Source organism: Nematolebias whitei, chromosome 6 (genome assembly GCF_014905685.2).
Source record: "Nematolebias whitei isolate Nwh7 chromosome 6, NemWhi1, whole genome shotgun sequence".
In the NCBI taxonomy this organism is placed as follows: domain Eukaryota; kingdom Metazoa; phylum Chordata; class Actinopteri; order Cyprinodontiformes; family Rivulidae; genus Nematolebias; species Nematolebias whitei.
In genome coordinates, this window is record NC_056503.1 from 28791437 (window position 1) to 28810689 (window position 19253).

At 39.3% G+C, this 19253-nt stretch overlaps 2 protein-coding genes across 2 annotated transcripts; both read right to left on the reverse strand.

The window, feature by feature from the left end:
- Nucleotides 1-5183: 5183 nt before the first annotated feature.
- On the reverse strand, nt 5184-7945 carry tlcd5a (TLC domain containing 5a). The gene is made up of 2 exons (XM_037678153.1): nt 7750-7945; nt 5184-5713 (listed from the first exon to the last, which is right to left on the reverse strand). Exons 1-2 carry the CDS (start codon nt 7943-7945, stop codon nt 5184-5186), a joined length of 726 nt encoding a protein of 241 aa, XP_037534081.1.
- A 3339-nt stretch (nt 7946-11284) lies between these two features.
- On the reverse strand, nt 11285-16862 carry oafa (OAF homolog a (Drosophila)). The gene is made up of 4 exons (XM_037677793.1): nt 16851-16862; nt 14819-14953; nt 12923-13103; nt 11285-12076 (listed from the first exon to the last, which is right to left on the reverse strand). Exons 1-4 carry the CDS (start codon nt 16860-16862, stop codon nt 11802-11804), a joined length of 603 nt encoding a protein of 200 aa, XP_037533721.1. The 3' UTR covers nt 11285-11801.
- Between the last annotated feature and the right edge of the window lie 2391 nt (nt 16863-19253).

A 19253-nucleotide genomic window follows, 5' to 3' on the forward strand; every position in this document is an offset into this window, starting at 1 on the left:
GTATGACATTGGTTCTGCTATATTTGTGCAGCTAGACTGAAGAAGTAAGAAGGGAGGTCGTCAGGGCCTGCAGATTTTCTAGTATCCAGATCTTTAACAGTTTGGTAACCTCACTGACAGAACGGTGAAAAAGAGAATGTATGGTTTACTGAGGTATGACTTGTTGGTGGAGTAGTTGATTTAACTTTAGAAACTGTAGTAAACAGGGAACTGGAGGCAACAAAATGTCTGTTGAAACAATTTGGCATCTCATACTTATCTGACACAGGAGCAGAGTCAACAAATAATTGCGGTGGCACGGGCAGGTCCGATGAGTGAGTGCTGCCATGAAGAGATTTAATAGTATACTATAGTTAGTCAGCTTGGTTTTCTGACCTATTCCATATCCTATGCTGTTTAACCTTAGACTACTGGACAACAAATTGACCTCATTTCATCAAATGAATAGTTACACATGCATACAAATGAACAGTATTTATTTATAATTATTCTTTCCTAACATGTGATTCTGTCTTTTTGTCTTTCCTCCTATAGAGGACCTGATAGCGTCCGTCCTGGACCTGCCATTGTACGTTTGTTTCTCTTTCCAGTCCCTCTCAGGTCCAGTCGGCCGGGGCAGATGGCTGCTTGTCCTGGGCCTGGTTCTGCTGGTGGACCTGCCATTGTGTATCTGTTCCTCCTTCCCGTTCCTCTCAAACCCAGTCGGTCAAAGCAGATGGCCGCTTGTTCTGAGCCTGGTTGTGCTGGAAGTTTCTTCCTCATGAGGGAGTTTTTCCTCTCCACTGCTGCATCCGTGCTTGCTTAGGATGGGAGACTGCAACAAAGTGAAAACGTGAAGCACTCTGTTGGCTCCTTAGATAAATACTGTTATTAACCAATTGTTACGTGAATGTTTCTGTTCAGTGCCCTGAGATGACTTCTATTGTGAATGATGCTATATAAATAAACTAAATTGAATTGAATTGGTGTTTAAATGCATTTCTCTAAAATCTAGAACTGCGCGATTGTTTATGCATTTGTATCAAAGCCCATTTATGAGTTGAACGCATCCATCTTCAATTATTTTAACACATTGTCACGCTGAACTGGAAACTTGATTGGCTTTACTGCACAATGCGTTGCAGTCTGATTACGTGTAGCAGAGTGAGACTTTGTCTAAACTTTATTTGAGCACAATCTAAAACAAAAACATCTACTGTATCTAAAGTACATTCTATTGGTGGAAAGTTGTTTCAGCATGTCCAGAGGGTGTTTCTCCTCACAGAATAATCATAAATAATTAATATAACACCATCATGTGGAGAGTTTAGGTAACTTCACTTTCAGGTCATGAGTGCTTCAAACACTTCTGGTCCTTTAGCTTAAGTTAACATTTTGCTGTTTAGAAAAAAAAAAAAAATCACGTGGTTGTTTCCCTGTTTATTGTTGCTTCTGTTTGTTTTCTGCAACCAAACCACTTCAGCATCCTTCAAGCTAGTTTAACAGTTCTTATATCAAACAGTTTGGCTCTATCAGGAATAATGTGCTTTGCCTTTTAGTATCTGTAAACTTTATACTTTTTGCACTATTTAACTTTATTTATTAAAAACAAAAGAAATACATTGAGATCTCTTCAGATTCCTTTAAAAGCACTGGTCTCTGAAGTTTACTTCAATCCACTTGCTCTATTTTGTTTATGTTCCATTTAACGTTTATCAACTGTCTTGCTATATGTTTAGCTTTTGGCTACTGTTTTGCTACATTTAATATTTAGCTACTATTTTTTTTTCAAATTTTAGCTTTTAGCTATGGTTGTGCAAATTTTAGCTTTCAATTATCCCTCCATCATCTTTCACCCACTTTTTCCCTTTTGGGTCATGGGGGTCACTGGTGTCCATATCCAGTAGTCACAGAGGCGGGGGACACCCTGGACAGGTGTCCAGTCCATCACAGGGACACATAGACACAAACAACCATTCACTCTCTCAATCACACCTAGGGACAATTTAGAGTTACCAAATCAGTCTAACATGCATGTTTTTGGTCTGTAAGAGGAAACTACCCGGCGAAAACCCACGCATGCACGGAGAGAACATGCAAACTCCACCCAGAAAGACCCCCGACTGGGATTTGATCTGACAACCTTCTTGCTCAGGGGCGGCAGCTCTACCAACTGCACCACCGTGCTTCCCAGCTTCCATCCAGTTTTATGATTTTAGTTTTTATCTGTTTTCATAGTTTAAGCATTTAGCTACTCTTTAGCTAATTTTAGCTTTTTGCTACAGTTAGTCTCATTTTAACATTTAACAAAGCTTTTTCTCATTTTAGCTCTTCTTCAACAAATTTTAGCAAAGTCATTCAGCACTGCCTTTTTACCAAAAATGCAATTTATCTAGTTTTTTTATATATATTTAATTTAAGAAGGAAGTACAAAGATGATTTAAGAAACCAACAACCCTTTCTTCATACACAGAGTCTTGGAGGGTCCACAGTACAGCACAAATAATAAAAAAGGCGTACAGTCAAATAGCTAAGGCACAGACAAGTTAGATTTGTACTTTCTTGGACGTGCACCCAGATTTGAACAGTGGCAGTCAGCTGAGCAGAGTCTGTAAAATATCATTTATCACATAAATGTGAGAGAAGGTTTGAACAAAAACACAAGTACAGTATGCACACACAACATTTTAGTAGGTTAATGTGAACAAAGATATTAAGTTTGACCACAAACAAGGAAATTGTTGGTTTGGTAATTGTCTTGGCATGGGACGATGCAGTTTTCTTCATCGGGGACAAAAGTTGTCTGGCTCAAAGGTTACACAAACAGAACGGAGGGCGTCAAAATGTTGGTAGTTTCTGCTCTAACAAAATAAAATGAAACAAAATTCAGACCAAAGATCAGTAAAATTAGTTTACAGCTGCACCGGTTCAAACACAACGTTTTACACCACGTTTCTCATTCAACCCAATAAACTGTTCTTTTCAACACAAATATCATTTTGTCTGCATGAATCACATTAAGTAGGTTTTAAATAGCTTGCACACCAAAATAAGACCCTTAATGCCCATATATGGCACTGGTTTAGCAAAATGGAGTTTGAAGTCATAATATAATCCCTGTAAATAAAATGTGACTGAGACAAAATATTTTCAAGTGGACTTCTGTAAAACCAAACAAAGTTCAGTCAGGTCATGTGGACGGTTTCTGGTTTTATTTTGTTGAGACGTTTTGTCCCTTCATCCAAAGAACTTCATCAGTCCGAGGAGACAAACAAACTCAGTCCCACAAGCAGCACACTCCCATAATGGACCAACCAGTTTGCTGGTGATAAGATGGTTTCTGGGGCCCACCCTCTCCCCCGTCCTCCATCCTTTGGATGAAGAATGAAAGGTCTCGACAAAAGAATGAAACCTTCCAGATGACCTGACTGAACTTTGTTGGACTGTTTTTTTTTTTTTTTTACCTGGATTATTGAGCATGAACTTTGATCTTCTGTAAAATGATATTACACAACTAATATCTAATTGTTTGGAGATAGCTCTTTTGATAACCCCAGTTTGGAGCAACAGAGTGTAAACCTGACTATCGAGGAGCTTACGGCTAGTTTGAGATGGGTCAAGATCAGTATGAAATCTTTACAACTGATATTTCAAAACTTTCATTGGTTCATTTAGTGTTTTGTACAATTTTACACCACTGCCAATTCTGTATTCCACTTTTAATCCAGCAGAAATATTTGACAAGACTGATGGAATTGCCTCCAGGCTGTACCTGCATCTGTGCTACTGCTAGCTGCTACTGTAGTTAGATGCACTAGCAAATGACCATGAAATTATATTCAAGTATGTAATAAGAAACTGACAACAATGAAACTGATAGTTAAAGTAAAAAGAAAACAGCATTAGCATTACCTGCTGTATAATTTCTGAAAGTGGAGATGTTTCAAGATGGCAGCAATCCACTTTAGTCTTAGCCTTGCTTTAACCATTAGCACGCCAACCAGGTCCAAACTAATCAATGTTTCTCCAGACTGAGGCAATTCAAATATTTATCTACAACAGGTAAGATATTAATTGTTCAACTAATTGTTGTGAGGTATTGAGAAATACATTTGTTTTTTGGTGAACAAGTTCTACAAACAGAATTTCAGACAGTACAGACAACAGGCAAAGGTTTAGAATAAACTATATAAAGAAAAACATTGTACATCTGGTATTTATTCTCATTTTCTTAAATAACTGCATCACCCTGAGTAAACTTTTCAGTCCTGCTCAATATTTCCAAAAACATCCATCCATTGTCTCCTTTTTGGTGTTGTGGAGGTCACTGGTGCCCATATCCAGCCACCACTGTGCAAGAGGCGGGGTGGACAGGTCGCAGGATGCAAGTCCATTCCAAAAATTTAATTAAAAATAAAAAACAATCGTAAGGAAACAAGTTGTAACACTTTCTTATGACTCAGACCTTTCCACTGTCTCAGGCCTGACTGTCTCCTTCCTAACAGCAAACTCCCCTTTAGGAGCAGAACCACCATGTATTATTATTATTATATGACCAGGACAGTTTACTGCAGCTGAAATCAATGTGTGTGTGTGCTTGTTTATGGTACGTTGTTAGGACCATTTTCCAACACATACTACATAGTGAGGACCAACTGCTCTTTGTGGGGACCAAAGCCCAGTCCCCATAAGGTTCAAGTGTCGTTGGTGGGTTAGGACTAGTGTGAATTGAGGATGGGTTAGGTATGTACTGGTAATGGTTAGGTATGTACTGGTAATGGTTAGGTTTAGGGTTAGGGATGTACTGGTGGTAATGGTTAGGTTTAGGGTAAGGGTCAGAATTAGGCTATAGAAATGAATGAAAAATGAATGGAAGTCAATGCAAAGTCCCAGTAAAGATAGTAAAACAAACCAGTGTGTGTGTGTGCTTTGGTTTTGCGCATCGTTATAAACATTTGTTGTTTGTTGGCAGCATATTTTAGTGAAAATTGACAACGTGCAAGAACTGCAAATGAAGAAAGGTTGTCAGAAATGGATTTTATAACCAAATTGCAAAAAATGATAAAACTACAACAAAAATAACGTTTTTTTTTTTTTTTACTCTTAAATATAGAACGTTGATTTTCCACATTGGTCTATTTTCCACTGAGGGTTTTAAGTGGAAAACGCAGTTATGTATGTTGAGTTCCTGTGAGGCTCAGAAGTCAGTCTGTCTTCCCATCATGACCATTAGCAGTCACATTCTCTTGGTGGACTCTCTGCTTGTGCCAGCTCTTACTCTTTCGTCTGGCAAATCGAACAATGTCCACCATGAAGACCCAGGATAGAGCGTACATCGCCACTCCTCCGCACTTGATAAAGAATCTGGGTCGTGGAGAGATCAGCTCACAGTACAGCATTGTGCCTCCCACGAACACTCGCATCACCACGAACAGCAGCACAAACAGGACGTCCACGACGTCCCCCAGCCGAGTCTCGTAGCGTCCCGTCTGTTTGAGGAACCAGCGTGCCTGCAGCAGAGGGTTGGTGATCTCGCTGCCAAAGAGCACGGCGCAGGACTCGATGCCAGACTCCCCCAGCCACAGGGTCAGCAGGATTCCCAGGATGCTCATGGTGTGGTGGGCCAGCATAACGGGTCCTTCTGTGCGGAAGTACACACACCAGGCCATGTCAAAGATAAAGTAGCCCAGACTTAGCACCATGGCACTGATCTGGAGAGGGGTGTTCTTAGTTCCTACAGCATCCACGTGTACAAAAAATAGACAAAAAGAAAAAGAGTTTAACTTTTCCAGTACAATCACTTAAACAAAACAAATACAACTCCAGGGAGAAAAATAAACTGTTGCTACAAAACATTTAAACTGCAAACTTTAATGTTTTCTGAATATTTTTCACACTTTAAAATAAATTCCAGTTTGTATTCAGGACAAACTGGTATAAAACAACAGCTCCTTTAAGTAATACTTTTAGATTGTGTTAATCAAAAACAGGAACGATTTGTCTTTTAAAAAGTTAAAAAAAAAATGTAATAAAATGTTTTATTAGTTACTCAAACTACAATCAGACTGATCGACAGTGAAAAGAAATACAATGCTGATGAAGACTTTGGGCTGCTGAAAGTGCAGATTTGTATTTTTTAAGTGAATTTTTGTGTAAAGGTAAACATCACACCTGTTGCAGATAGCTCTTGGAATGACCTTTTTGAATAAATAAGGTTTAATTTTGACCTGATTCACAAGCTAACAGCTAGTTTGAGCAATGCTAAGATGAAAGTGGATTGCTGCTCGCTTCAAAACAACTTCATTCTGAAAAGTTTCATATTGGATTGTGCAAACGCTGTTTCATAAACCTTTAGACGTTAACCCTCGTCCTTTAACTTTAAGACCATTCGTGTTCCTTAGGGATAAAACTGAACACCATGCATTGTGTAAACATGCTATTTTTAATATTATTTTCCACAATAAACTATGGTAGTCAATCTTTAAGAGCTATCTTAATTTGAAATATAATTAATTAATTTTAACTCTTTATGGGCCTTTAGATAAAAAAAAAAGGCATTTCATTGAAAAAAATAATGTCAGTGTCTGAAATAAATAAATACATTTATTTTCCACCATTAGTACACCTCAAAATACTTTTTGACTATTAAAAAAAATAAAAAAGACAGTCCTGAGTTTTGTGAAGACCCTCCAGTGCACCAGTAGCTGAACATAAGGTCTTGTTTACAGTCAGACTTAGCTCAGTAGTAAGACGGGCAGTTTTTCTTTACCCGCTTCTTCCTTTTCGGATCGCGAGGGTCACTGGGGTCATGTCCAGCATTCACTGTGTGAGAGACGAGGGACACCCTGGACAGGTCTCCAGTCCATCACAGGGACACATAGAGCCAAACAACCAAACAACCATTGTCTAGGGACAATTTAGAGTTACCAATCAGTCTAACATGGATGTTTTTGGTCTGTGGGAGGAAACTGGAGTACCCGGAGGAAACCCATACATGCACAGAGAAAACATGCAAGCTCCACCCAGAAGGGTCCCGGGCTGGGATTTGAACCGGTGACCTTCTCGCTGAGAGGCAACAGCTCTACCAACTGTGCCACCGTGCCACCAGCATTTTAAATCATTTTTTAAAAACATTTTTATTGTTAATTATCATTATATCTACTCAAGCACACCGCTAGCTTTGGTTTTTGCTTTTACTGACCTGCAACCTGGTGTGCTAGAAAAAAAAAATATATATTTTTTTTAAAAACAAAGATTTTTAGGTTTTGTCAGAAATAAATTATATTTATTGATTGCACAATAAATAAATGAATGTGTGGCTCTTTATGGCAATTCAAGGGTTAATTTAGAATTACACAGGTTTAACTTAAGGACTTGCAGGGCAGCACAGGGAGCTTTTGGCAGGAATATGAAAATATTCCTATAGGAATAACTGTGTAACACTAAATATTGTGGTAAAGTGTATTAGTTTGCGTTCACATGAACTACAATGGCATTTGTTAAATTAGTGTCGTTTTAAGACAGTAGCAACTCGCTTTATTCTTGGACTTGTTATGACTACATGATAGTTCCTCAGTCATGTCAGAATTGAGGTATTTTACCCAAACAGGGGTTGTTTAAAAAGCCATCCACAACAGGTAAGACATTAACTGTTCATACCCTTTCCACAGAACTCCACTTGAAATAAGTTGCATCATCAATTCCTGCTTTCAACAGCCCTGAGGTCATTTTTCTGTCTGCATTAAAAGTTACACAGCACAAGTGTCCCACCTGGATAAGTGAAGGGCCAGGGTCCGTCCACGTATCCTATGTATGCAGTGATGCAGACTGCCAGGATGCCGTGCACCAGAGTGACAAGACGACAGTTCCATTCGTAGCTCCTGGACTCGTTCACATTACACAGGATGAAGTAGAACAATGCCCAGCAGGACAAGCACAGGAGTGCACAAATTACAAGCAGGGCCATCTTCTCTTCTAAAAACAAAAGAAACAAGGACAATTTCTACAAACAACAACAAGCAGCTGGAACTTGTGAACACTGAGCAAACTTGAAATCAGATTAGAGGATTAAACAAATGTAAGGAGACCCATCTTGCTCTGTAATATCACTTACAGTAGAAAGAAAACGACAGAAATGCCATCCAAAGAGTCGGACTGTGCCTCCTTTGTAAATGAGCAACAATTAGCCTTTGCTTGAACTAGAATAGTACTATAGTTGGCTGAGGGTCTGGTGGGGTGAGAGGGACGTCTCATCCTCTGCTGTGACGTTTGTGCTAGGAGGTGAGACCATGCAGACGGACAGAACCACCCTCTGAAGACAGGAACAAGATGTACACTTGACCCTTACAGACTTGGAGCCAGTTATAAAACTGGTTGAGAGGTTACTGGGTGCTCGGCCTCAGACAGGTTCCCATGAGGAAGACACTCTTTCAGCAGTTATTAAACAAACAGAATATGAATCATTTCAAAATTATTTGTCATACTTCAGTTACAAAACCAATTTTCATAATAAATCAGCTCACAAAATCTGTGTTTATATCTTGAATTGTTTGTGGATAAATCAGTGGCGTCTAGAAGAAGGTTGTTACACAACATTATTACATCCATCCATTTTCTTTACCCGCTTCTTCCTTTCTGGGTCGTGGGGGTCACTGGTGTCCATATCCAGCAGTCACCGCGCAAGAGGTGGGGGACAGGTCGCAAGCCCATCTCAGGGCCACATAGAGACAAACAACCATTCTCTCTCACTCACACCTAGGGACAATTTAGAGTTACCAATCAGCCCAACATGCATGTTTTTGGCCTGTGGGAAGAAACTGTAGAATCCAGAGAAAACCCAAGCATGCACGGAGAGAACATGCAAACTCCACCCATCCAGAAAAGCCCCTGACTGGGATTCGATCTAGCAACCTTCTCACTGAGACGGTAGCTTTACTAACTGTGCCACCGTGCCACCCTATTCAATAATCAAATTACATGTTTTGTTCTCTAAATTGTGCAAAAAAACCCCCAAAACTATTATTTTGAAATTGTCACATTTGAAAGACTGGAATGTGTGGGATACACACTGACTGGCAAAACAAAACAAAAACAGTTTGATACTGGGATGATTTTGATTGGTGTATGTAGCAGAATGATAGAATTAGCAGGGTTTTACTTACCGGGTATTTACTCAGATATTTAATTTTTAAAAATTATTATTTTACCTGACAACTTATGTAGATTAGAAATGACTAAAATGTTTAAATGCAATTAATCTAAGATATTATTGATGGGAGCTTCCTGGGCGATGGAGGGCAGGCTTGGTTTTTATATTTTGAGCAAGCAAAGAGCACAGATTCAATGAAAACAAATGCTAAATAGGTTTGTACTCTTTGTCCATCAGTTGACATAGACAGTCACCTCTAAAAATCTATGTCCCTTGTGAACCTTTCATATGCAGGACACTTATTGCGATTTTAATGGGAATTCTTTCTTACATGCTTGAGGCTAGATTGCTAGCTTGAAGAGGAACAGCTGCAGAAAGGTTCCCATGACAACCGACAGGAGCTGGTAACTGGCTGGATTAATTAAAACGTTTTATTCTCTCGTCTTTATGGTTAACTGGAAGTAAAATAGCCCATGTTGGCAGAGGGAAAAAAACAGAACCAATACGTGTCCACCTGACTTGAGGGATGCTGTAGCAACACGCTAACTACGAGCATCTGCTGTGATGGCATTAGCAGGCTAGCTACTAGCATGCTAAGAATGCACAACCGTACCAAGACGATGTTTTATTTTGGTTTGCAAAAACGGTAAAAAATTATTACCTTGGAAGGAAACATCTGGCTTTCTTTCTGATTACGTTCTGGTCGTTTAAGTCCTCTGTATGAATATTTTAAAACAGGATATTCTGACACATAAATTGCTATTTTGTCAGTTTTTTAGCAGAGCTGGCTACGAGCACAGCCTCCATCCTTAAATTCTTCTGCTCCCATTCATTTCTGTGAAATAAATCAAATGTCGCACGTGACGTTATTCTTTCTGTAGAGCAGCGACATCTGGTGGTCACAGGCAGGAATTACAACTCTATTTGGAAAATGAATTACATTACTGCAGATCAACTGAGGACAGGTGAATCAGTAAACACACATTTTACAGTTGTACACAATTAAATAATACCTTATTAATATAAGATAATAAAATGAGTTTTTTTCTTATCTTTATTCTGTTAATTTTGTCAAACCGTCCATGAAATCATACAATGTCCCATACAAACCCCACTAAAAACTGTAAACACAGTGCAAAAGAAGGCTTTATTGATGAAACAATTTATATAAAAACAGCTCTAGAAAGTACATTACCTAAATTGCTCGGTTTCTCTTGGTAAGAAAACATTGTTTTAATAATTATTATTTTTTACAAGTAATTTTTTTTAATAGAAAAACATGTAACAAAATATTCTACAATTATATGACAATAAACATCAGTGGAAATGTTAAGGCACTTGATTATCAAAAGAACACCACAAATAGGAATATTTTACTCATTTGGTTCTTTAGTTAGCAGGACGTGCCAACATGTAAAACTGAATGTGTATTGTGAAAGGCCAAGCTGGAGGTAAAACAATTCAAAAACCTACTTTGTTACTGTAGAAAACAGACAGTCAAAATGTTAATTTGGTCCCACAGTTTCAATAAATGCTCCTTGAATTATGCATAAAATATTCAGATATGTGACAGGTGTAAATTATTTAAGCGATAATAAGACACAAACAAAAAACACATTTCAGCAGAGGGACAAAATGAAAGCTACACCTTAGTCAACCAGAAGATGGCAGTAGAAATCACTAAAACAGTGGCAGTTCTGGCTCTTTCTAGAAACAAACTTATTTTTTTGGGGGAAAAAATCTGATGATTTTGCTAACTTGGCATTTTTTTAAACAGTCTTAGAACATGACAGGAGATACTCCTTATAAACGGGTTGTATCCAAGTTAATCTGCCCCATAAGGTACAATCATAATCCTGTTTATCAACGCTGGCTGTACAATTGGCAACACATACACAACATGTGAATAAAAATCTGGAAGGTTAAACTGTTCTTAAATTAATACTTCTTGATATTGAGGACCTGTGGCTCTAATAGTTAGATTTAAGAGCTTAGCTACTGTCCAAAAAAAAAGAACAATCCGATGTGGTTATTGTGACAAAAATATACAAAATCAGTCCTCCACAACCAAAATAAATAAAGCCAACAGTGGCAGAGCATTTTCTTTATCCTTACTTGTTTATTTTATTATAAACAAGTTTAGCTGAAAGTTGTTGGTTTTTTTTTAATTCACAGAGCTTTTTTTTTTTTTAATCAAAGATTAATCCACCATCCGTATTTTCCTTCACCAGGATGGAGGATTGTGTTTGTCCAACTCCCATGAGTGAGTGTTGTTACTCTGCTAGTGTTCAGCTGAGCAGAAATCCACTGTGAAGCTTTGTGCATACCATAACTTGTTCCAGAGGTCATTGTTGTTGTCTCCCAAACACTCTCTCTCACCAAAAAAAAAAAAAAAAAAAAAGGCACAAATGTGGTATTTTTGGCAAAGTGACACGAAAGCTAAATGTCAGAAAAGCTGTGGAGCGACTGTTTCCGCTGCATCGGTCCTTCCTTTGTTTTGGCGTCAAGTTATGACCTGAATCTGTTTCTGTTTTAAGATGCACTCCCTGCATGAGAAACGTTCATTTACCACCATATGAACCAAGGTTCAGTGTAAATGAACAGAATCACTGGAGAAGAACTGGCCTGGCTGAGCAAAAACTTTTTTCTTTTCTTAATTATTCTGAAAAAAAAGCTATGTCTCTTCATCCCATAGGCAGAGCTGTTTTTGGGGAACATAGTAGGTAAAATGGTAGCCCTTGCTGCAGCTCTTTATGCCACACTTGTAGGTGGAGCCTTTGCCCACGGCGTCCCGGCTGCGGCAGAACTTCAGCAGACAGGGGTACCACTCCAGACGCAGGCTGTATGTGCAGAGACACGGCTGCCACAAGTCTTTAGTGGAGTGACACGCCTGAAAGCTGGACGCCTCTGTTGTCTGGGGCAGAGCTTCGAATACAGAACTCTCCACTCCTGGAACACAAAACCAAGGATCAGAGCTGGTCGCGTTTCAAACCAAAGCACCAGACAGCTGAGTGACTCACTTGCTGCTTAATTTCATTTCATCGCCGTTACAAGCTGAAGAAAACCGTTTAAAAGAGTGCAGTCAGGGAGCTTTGTTATGTTAAGAAGACAGTGCTCTGATTCCATCTGCAGACGAACCATGACCATCAAGATTGTTTTTCTGTGCAGCATGACCGTCAGAGAACAACAGAGCTGCCACATGGATTCTCCTCAACCTACATTGTTAGGCTTTATTAGTCTTACTGCTAACAGCCTCTTACAAATATGTTCAGTATCTGAAATATAGGAAATACACCATGATGTCTAATTCAAAATGTTTTCTCTTCATAAAACAGGACAATAAAAAGCTAACCAGTCTGAGAAACACGAGCAGGAACAGCTACAACTGTGGTTCCCAACCCTGGTCCTTGAGGAACGCCCTCCTGCATGTTTTTGTTTCCCTGCTTTGAGGCATCTGATTTTAGTGAATGAGTGATTAACAGGCTTTTGCAAAACTTAAGGAAGCACTGAATCAGGCATGATGGAGCAGAAGACAACTGAAACATGCAGGATGGTGTTCCTCAGGGACCAGGGTTGGGAACCATGGAGCTACAGAGGTAAAAGGTAAAAGGGATGCTAACATTTAAAGCTTTATGGCTTTAAAACAAACATAAAAAGACGTGTCCAAGTGACAAAAGAAGAGGAGGTACAGTTTTAGAAACAGAGCATTACATATACGTATACAAGCAGAAGATTCAGGACAGAAAAGAAGAAGAAAGACCGTGGTTGTGCGTTTCACTGATCTGAACCCGTTACCTTTCTCCAGCCAGTATCTGACGTCTGCCTCCCGGGTGTAAATGGCCTCGTGTGCTTCACTACACATGTTGCGGATGTGGGAGCTGAGCTGCCAGGCCCGGGTGAGATTGACCCCCGCCGTCATCGTCAGCTGCTCAAGTCCTCGCCGCTCCTCGGCCAGTCGAATGGCCTGTGGGTTTTTCTGAGGAGACAGCGCAAGTAAACATATCTTAATGACAGAAATCTATGATAAAATGTACCAGGTGCATCTGATAAAAAAAGAAAGAAACTCCAGACTGATGAAAGATGAAACGTTTCTCTTTCACCCTTAAAGAAACTTGTCCAGATGACATGATTTAACCTTTTTTTGTGTCCAGGCACCAGAGTAAAAATCCTGCAGTTGATAGCTGAACTTATAATACAGCAAAAAGTTTAAGGAAATTAAATTAGCTAAAACATTATTATTATTTATTTTTTTGTGCTGTCACATTGTGAGACTGTGACTTTAGTTATGCATCTCTTATGCACCTTTTGGTCTTTAGACTGGTGTTGATACTAATGTTTTGAAAATCTCTTGACTAAAACATGAGAAAAATCTTAATTATCTAGTGTCTAGTAAAATCTATCACCAATAACTGCAAATAATAATAATAATAATTAAGGATTACTGGAGACTGAAATGTGTACAGCACCTAATTAGTCATTAGAACCTGCACCCACGTCTGCAAAACTATTTAAAGACTTCCTTGAATTAGTATCTTGTGAATTCACAGAAATAAAATAACTAGGCCTGACACGATAACAAATTTTGCTGGGCGATTAATTGTCTCAGAAATTATTTATATTATTGCGATAAACAATAATATTGTTAGAAATGTAACAATAATTGTCAAATTTTAGAAGAACTGTTGGTTTGTTCAGAGTCTAGTACCTTTTTTGACCATCTAATGGCAGTATAAGACTGTTTGAACCAAAGGATGGATAGTTGAGCAGCGTCTCTTTAAGAAAAATGGGCTGGAGGGCCCTTGGTGAAAATGGCGGACGCTAAGTGGTTTGAGCTCTTTAGCATAGCATTTGTCACACAAAGCTTTTAATAAAAATTAAAAAAAATCAGTAAACAAGTTCTCAGCTTCTTTTTGCAGCGAAAAACAACTTTTTACACAAAGGCACGAGTTTCAACCGTGAATTTTGGAGCTTCGACAAGACGGAGGTTTTTTCCTGCGGTCGGCCTGTTAGCTTAGCTCATAGCTTAGCATCTCAGCTTAGCTGCTTTTAACGATCCAAAAACGTGATTTTGGACGATTAAAACAGATTGTAAAGTGAAAGAGAGGGGTCAGTGAAGAGCACCAGAGTTGAGCCGTTGTCTTTGGCAGAAAGAGAGAGACACAAAGAAACGATAAAGTCCGTAAACGACTATGAGGTCGATTATTTTCATTCATCATGCGATTAATTGATTTATTGTTTATTGCGACAGGTCTAAAAGTAACCCATTCATGGATCATTGTCTTCAATGCAGTCCAGGTTGTGGAGCTTTGTTAGTTATCTTGACTTGTTTCCAAACATATTATTTAACTCTTAATGCAGTTTTTCACACCAGTTTTTGCATTTTCATATCTCCATTTACCACTGGATTTGATGGCTTTCATCACCTTTTTACCAAACGCATGAAAAGTAATCACTATTCAACAGAGAAGTACAGTCCAATTGAAGGTGTGGTGTCCCTCAAACATACCGCTCATGTCCCAGCATCAGTGTTCATTTTGTTCTGTTAACATTTAATAAAGCAGTAGCCTAAACGTGTAAAACTGGGTGTTTAAATTCTGCTTGTTCACATAAGCAGACTTTAAAGAAACGGTAGACTTTGCTTGTTTTTCTTTAACAAAACGGCTGAAAACGCGATTATCTGCTGCGTCCTACCTGTCGGAGGCGAGCCATGGACTCACTGGGGATGATCTCATTGCGGTTGAGGCGGGAGACGAAGCACAGCGCCTGGTACTGGTTCTGCCCCCTTTCCAGCTCACCCAGGATCAGCGCTCGAAATATCTTCACTTCCTGAAAGAGGCCAGAGAGGACAGATGAGACCTGGAGGACACTGAAGGCTTGCAACAGGCAGGGTTACAATAACTTACCGCTTGAAATGTGCAGCTCAAACAGATTACAGCAAATAACTCTTTCCATTGCTCTACTTAATGTCGTACTCCTCCAGACGCTGAGTAATTCAGCATGTGGAGTTCAAAGATGTTTAAACAATCGTCTGCCTAAAGTAAAGTAAGGTTTATATTCACTGCGTCCATAAAGCCTCATTTGACAGTTTGTTGAAACTTTTTATTGTCTGCAGGCCTGCTCAACGTTGCTCCATTGACGTTCTGGTTTATAGTACTGTCACATTAAAGCTGCGGGCCTGTTTACTGGCAAGCCTATCAATATTTCACCAACGCTGGGAAAGCTAGGCGTATTTTACCAAGCCGTTTTATGAAGGAAAATGTAGATATTAGAAACCACAGTGAAATTCTGCTGGCACATTTGTGTGAGATCTGGCACCAAACCCCAAGGCCTGAAGAGTGTTCTGTGTGTGTGTGTGTCGGAGGGGTGCAAAGCATGATGGGAAGCTCAAACAGTGTTGGAGCTGCAGACCTGTCTTCCTATTCATCAGACAACACCCCCCTCCCCCTTCTCTCCTTAGCTTCAGCACAGTCCCAAAACACCCCTCCTCCACTTTTCACACACCCCTTCGAAGTGAACGGGCTGCTGAGGATCAGCGAGCAGTTCGAGGACTTTCAGTCCCGGCGCTGCTGGAAGGGAACTCTGGGGTAGATCAACAACTCTTGAGATAACTCCACCAAGACCTCCTGAAGCTCTTTAGCCCCGCTTCCTGTCCAGATAAAGAAACAAAAAGCAGTAAACACTGACAAGAAGGCAACACATCCTGCCTCGCAAGTGTTTACGCACCATAGTTTGTTTTTTTTACAGCCTACTTTGCGAGATCACCGTTCTTCCATTCTAAGGGCCACTTTTGTCTGCGAGCGGAGTTTTCTGGCAGGCGTACAATACAAGCCAGGCTATTGCACAAAGCAATCATGCGATACCATTTGACCTTTGGAAGAATAATGCTAGAGCAAATATTGATTGCAACTCTGGGAAGTGCTCGAGGGTTTCCCAAAACTCAAAGAGTCAAAAGAGATGGGGAATTAAAAACCCTTAGAGGTTTTCATTTGGAGATAATAAGAAGACAAAAGCTGGAAAGATTAAAGAGAAAGTCAAGACTAGAGGACGGGTCGTGGATATCACAGTGAAGGTATAAGGAAGGAGCAGAAGTGGGCAAGTACTATCACATATTGGGGGGGGGGGGGCAGCGTCTTCTAGACCTCCCATACTGCAGACACATGGCGCTACGCTGTGACACTTTCCGAGTAGGAAGAGGGAGGACTGAAGGGAAACAGGTTCATGTCAGCCACACGGATTTGCCCCAGGGGCTTTTGGGTAATTACAGAGAGGCAGGCGAGCTCCACCAACACCAAATCTATGGAGCTGACTCAACGGTTAAGATGTTCCATATATGCCATTGTTTGTCCTGGTTCAAAGATCAGAGCACAGCAGAAGGGCTAACTGGGGAAAGATTTTTATCGATTAGTCAAAACTGAATCACCCATAAACAATAAAGAAACAAAACTCAAACGGTGGCTTGACAGTTTGAGAGAATCATCCGATTTACTCCAGATAAGACGTAACTTGAGGCTAGAAAGGGGCATGTTGTATCTTGTTTGTTTGGTCCAAAAGAACTAAAGTGTGGCAGTGACAGCGTGTGGTTTCAGTAGGGGTGTGGGTGCCTCACTCTTCTGTAGCCAGGGGTAATTTCTGTCTAAATCGTTCCTTCAAGAAAACAGAACCAAAGTGATATTTTCGCAACTTCCAATCAAAATGCATGACCATCACAGGGGGCTTGTTTTACCTCGTGTCTCATCCTGCCTTTTTAAAAGAATACCCTGGTTGTTGCTCCTCTTGTGTGCATGAAGACCACATTCTGTTTCAAATCCTTGTTTGGTGCAACTGTTCAGCTGATTGTAGCAGCCCAGAGTCTCTTTTTCATAAAACTCTACTCAGTGGCTCATGAGTGAATTTGCCAACAGAGATGAAAAGATAATGTGAAATTTTAAACAAGGATCTCACATGATCAGGCATTTGTCAAGTAATGTATGACTCTCAGCTACTGCAACACCAAAATTGAGCTCAAAATCATTAACATTGGCAGAGATACTGCCATTTTACTTAGGTTTGTGGAGTTTGATTAGCTGTGGCAGATACCTTAATGTGCCCCCATATGGTCAAGGATGCTGAAGTTTGAACTGTGGGACGAGAACACACCAGCGTGCATGCAACATCTACAATTTTCTAAACGTATCTCAAACTTTGGTTGAACACCCCACAGGGCATTCTTTTACTTTGCTGGAGTTAAACGAGCCTAGGCCTAGAAAAGGGTAACAAGAGGTGTGTGGATCTTGTTTATACAATCATGGGTAAAAGTATAAAATATCCCCTTGAAATTTAAATCTATCATTTACAAACCAAGACAGAAAAGTAATAATTCTTGTTCTTACCAGCTCATAAATTAGCCTACTATAACCACCGATTTGTTAAAGTAAAATGCAGCAACAGTGAAAACAATACTAAGTTCAACCTTATTGTTTTTAGTAGAATTAAAAAAGGTAAAAAGCAGCCAAGTGGTTGTTATCAAATGTAATTATTAGCATGAGCGCTTTCACAAGAGCAAAAGTTTTGGCGTCTGCTGGGGGGGTGTGATTTCACATCAGCAATGATCTCACTGAAACAACTGCTGCCTTCCAGTCTGAGAAGAGTGATAAATTAGTTTCTAAACCACTTAAAGTCCATCATTTCACACTGAGAAATGATTTACAAGTGGAAAACAGTCGAGGCAGCTGCCAAACGTCCCAGAAGTGGAAATCCAAGACAGTTGTTGTTGTTTCTCCAAGCCTAAAGTTCACACATTTAAAGACCGTAAGAGCTGATTACTATTTAACACAACCAGATATGTTAAAACATGCATGTTAAATTGAGTTGTTAATTTTGGGGTGGGGGGTAAATGACTGCATTAGTCCAACTAAAACTGAAGTTTTAATGTAAACCGTCTGAAAACATGGAAATGTTTGCCTTTTATTTATTTTTTTGTTAACAGACAAGTTCTTTGAATACATTGCTGTTAGCCAGCTAAAACAAGCAGCTGCGACTCTTGTAATAATAAGTTGTATTTTTGCTTTTATTGTTCATATTTCATTCATTCAACTTTTATTTATACAGGTTAGTCTCATTGAGCCTCAAGGACTCATTTACAAGAGATACCTATTTTAAACTAAGAACACAGATGAGGCACAGACAACAATAGTCAATCCTATACAAGCATATACAATGAAAAGTAAATTTAAGCAATTATATAAAAATGAAACAAAAACCGTTACATTATAAAGCAATGTAAAATACTTAAAATAGGAACATGTCTGCATTGGTTTTTGCCATGAACTTAGCAGTTGTTGAAAATCCCATAGAGTGGTCAAGTTTGACGGCTTCAGATCTTTTTGCAAGATATTCCAGGAAACAGGAGCAGTGTAAGAGAAGGCCCTTTTGCCATTGTTGGTCCGCAATGAGGGTACACTGCAGGTAATTATGTCCTGAGCGCGCACGCTGTAGCTGCACTGATGAAGTGACATGTAGGAGGAGATGTATGAAGGCAAAAGATCAAGAAGAGATTTAAAGATGAAAATGTACCAGTGAGAGAGTCTATGTGAAGTTAATGATGACCAGTTAATCAATGAATACAGTGTGCAGTGGTGGGTATGATAGTCAGTTATGAATCTCAGTGGAAGTGAACATGTATAGTGCTACAGTGTGAAAAGTGAATATTAAGTGTTTAGAATAAATCTGTAGGTTTTAAGCAGCTTACACTGGAAGTGAAACGTTGTAGCTGGCGTTTTAACAAATTACTATCTCTAATCGATGCTTCAATTTAATTGTCTTCATTTGTAAAGAAGTTCTTTTATGTCTTATCATCTTGTGCAAAAACTTTTATAGACATCATTTTGACGCCATAGAAGAAAGAAATGTGTATCTCAAGGAGATATCCATGGCTAAATAAATAATAATTTGGGACTGGTGGTGAAATAAGCGACCAAACATGAAAATGCTTTACACATCCTTATCTTAATATCTCAATTTTCTCTTAAACTGATTCTCTAATGGTACAGAAAAATTCCCAAGTGACTGTTCAGTGAACGTGAGTTTAATTGTTCCAGTATTTAACAGAAATAGCAAACTACCATAGTGTTGACGTCTTGGTAGTGTA

What these genes read in the sequence shown, in the direction of transcription:
- tlcd5a (XM_037678153.1), bottom strand. Translation starts at nt 7,945, where the DNA reads ATGGCCCTGCTTGTAATTTGTGCACTCCTGTGCTTGTCCTGCTGGGCA. An exon ending in CTGGCCCTTCACTTATCCAG is followed by an intron (nt 5,714 to 7,749) that starts GTGGGACACTTG and finishes TGGATGCTGTAG; the next exon opens with GAACTAAGAACACCCCTCTC.
- oafa (XM_037677793.1), bottom strand. An exon ending in CCATGGCTCGCCTCCGACAG is followed by an intron (nt 13,104 to 14,818) that starts GTAGGACGCAGC and finishes CTGTCTCCTCAG; the next exon opens with AAAAACCCACAGGCCATTCG. An exon ending in CAGATACTGGCTGGAGAAAG is followed by an intron (nt 12,077 to 12,922) that starts GTAACGGGTTCA and finishes TTTGTGTTCCAG; the next exon opens with GAGTGGAGAGTTCTGTATTC.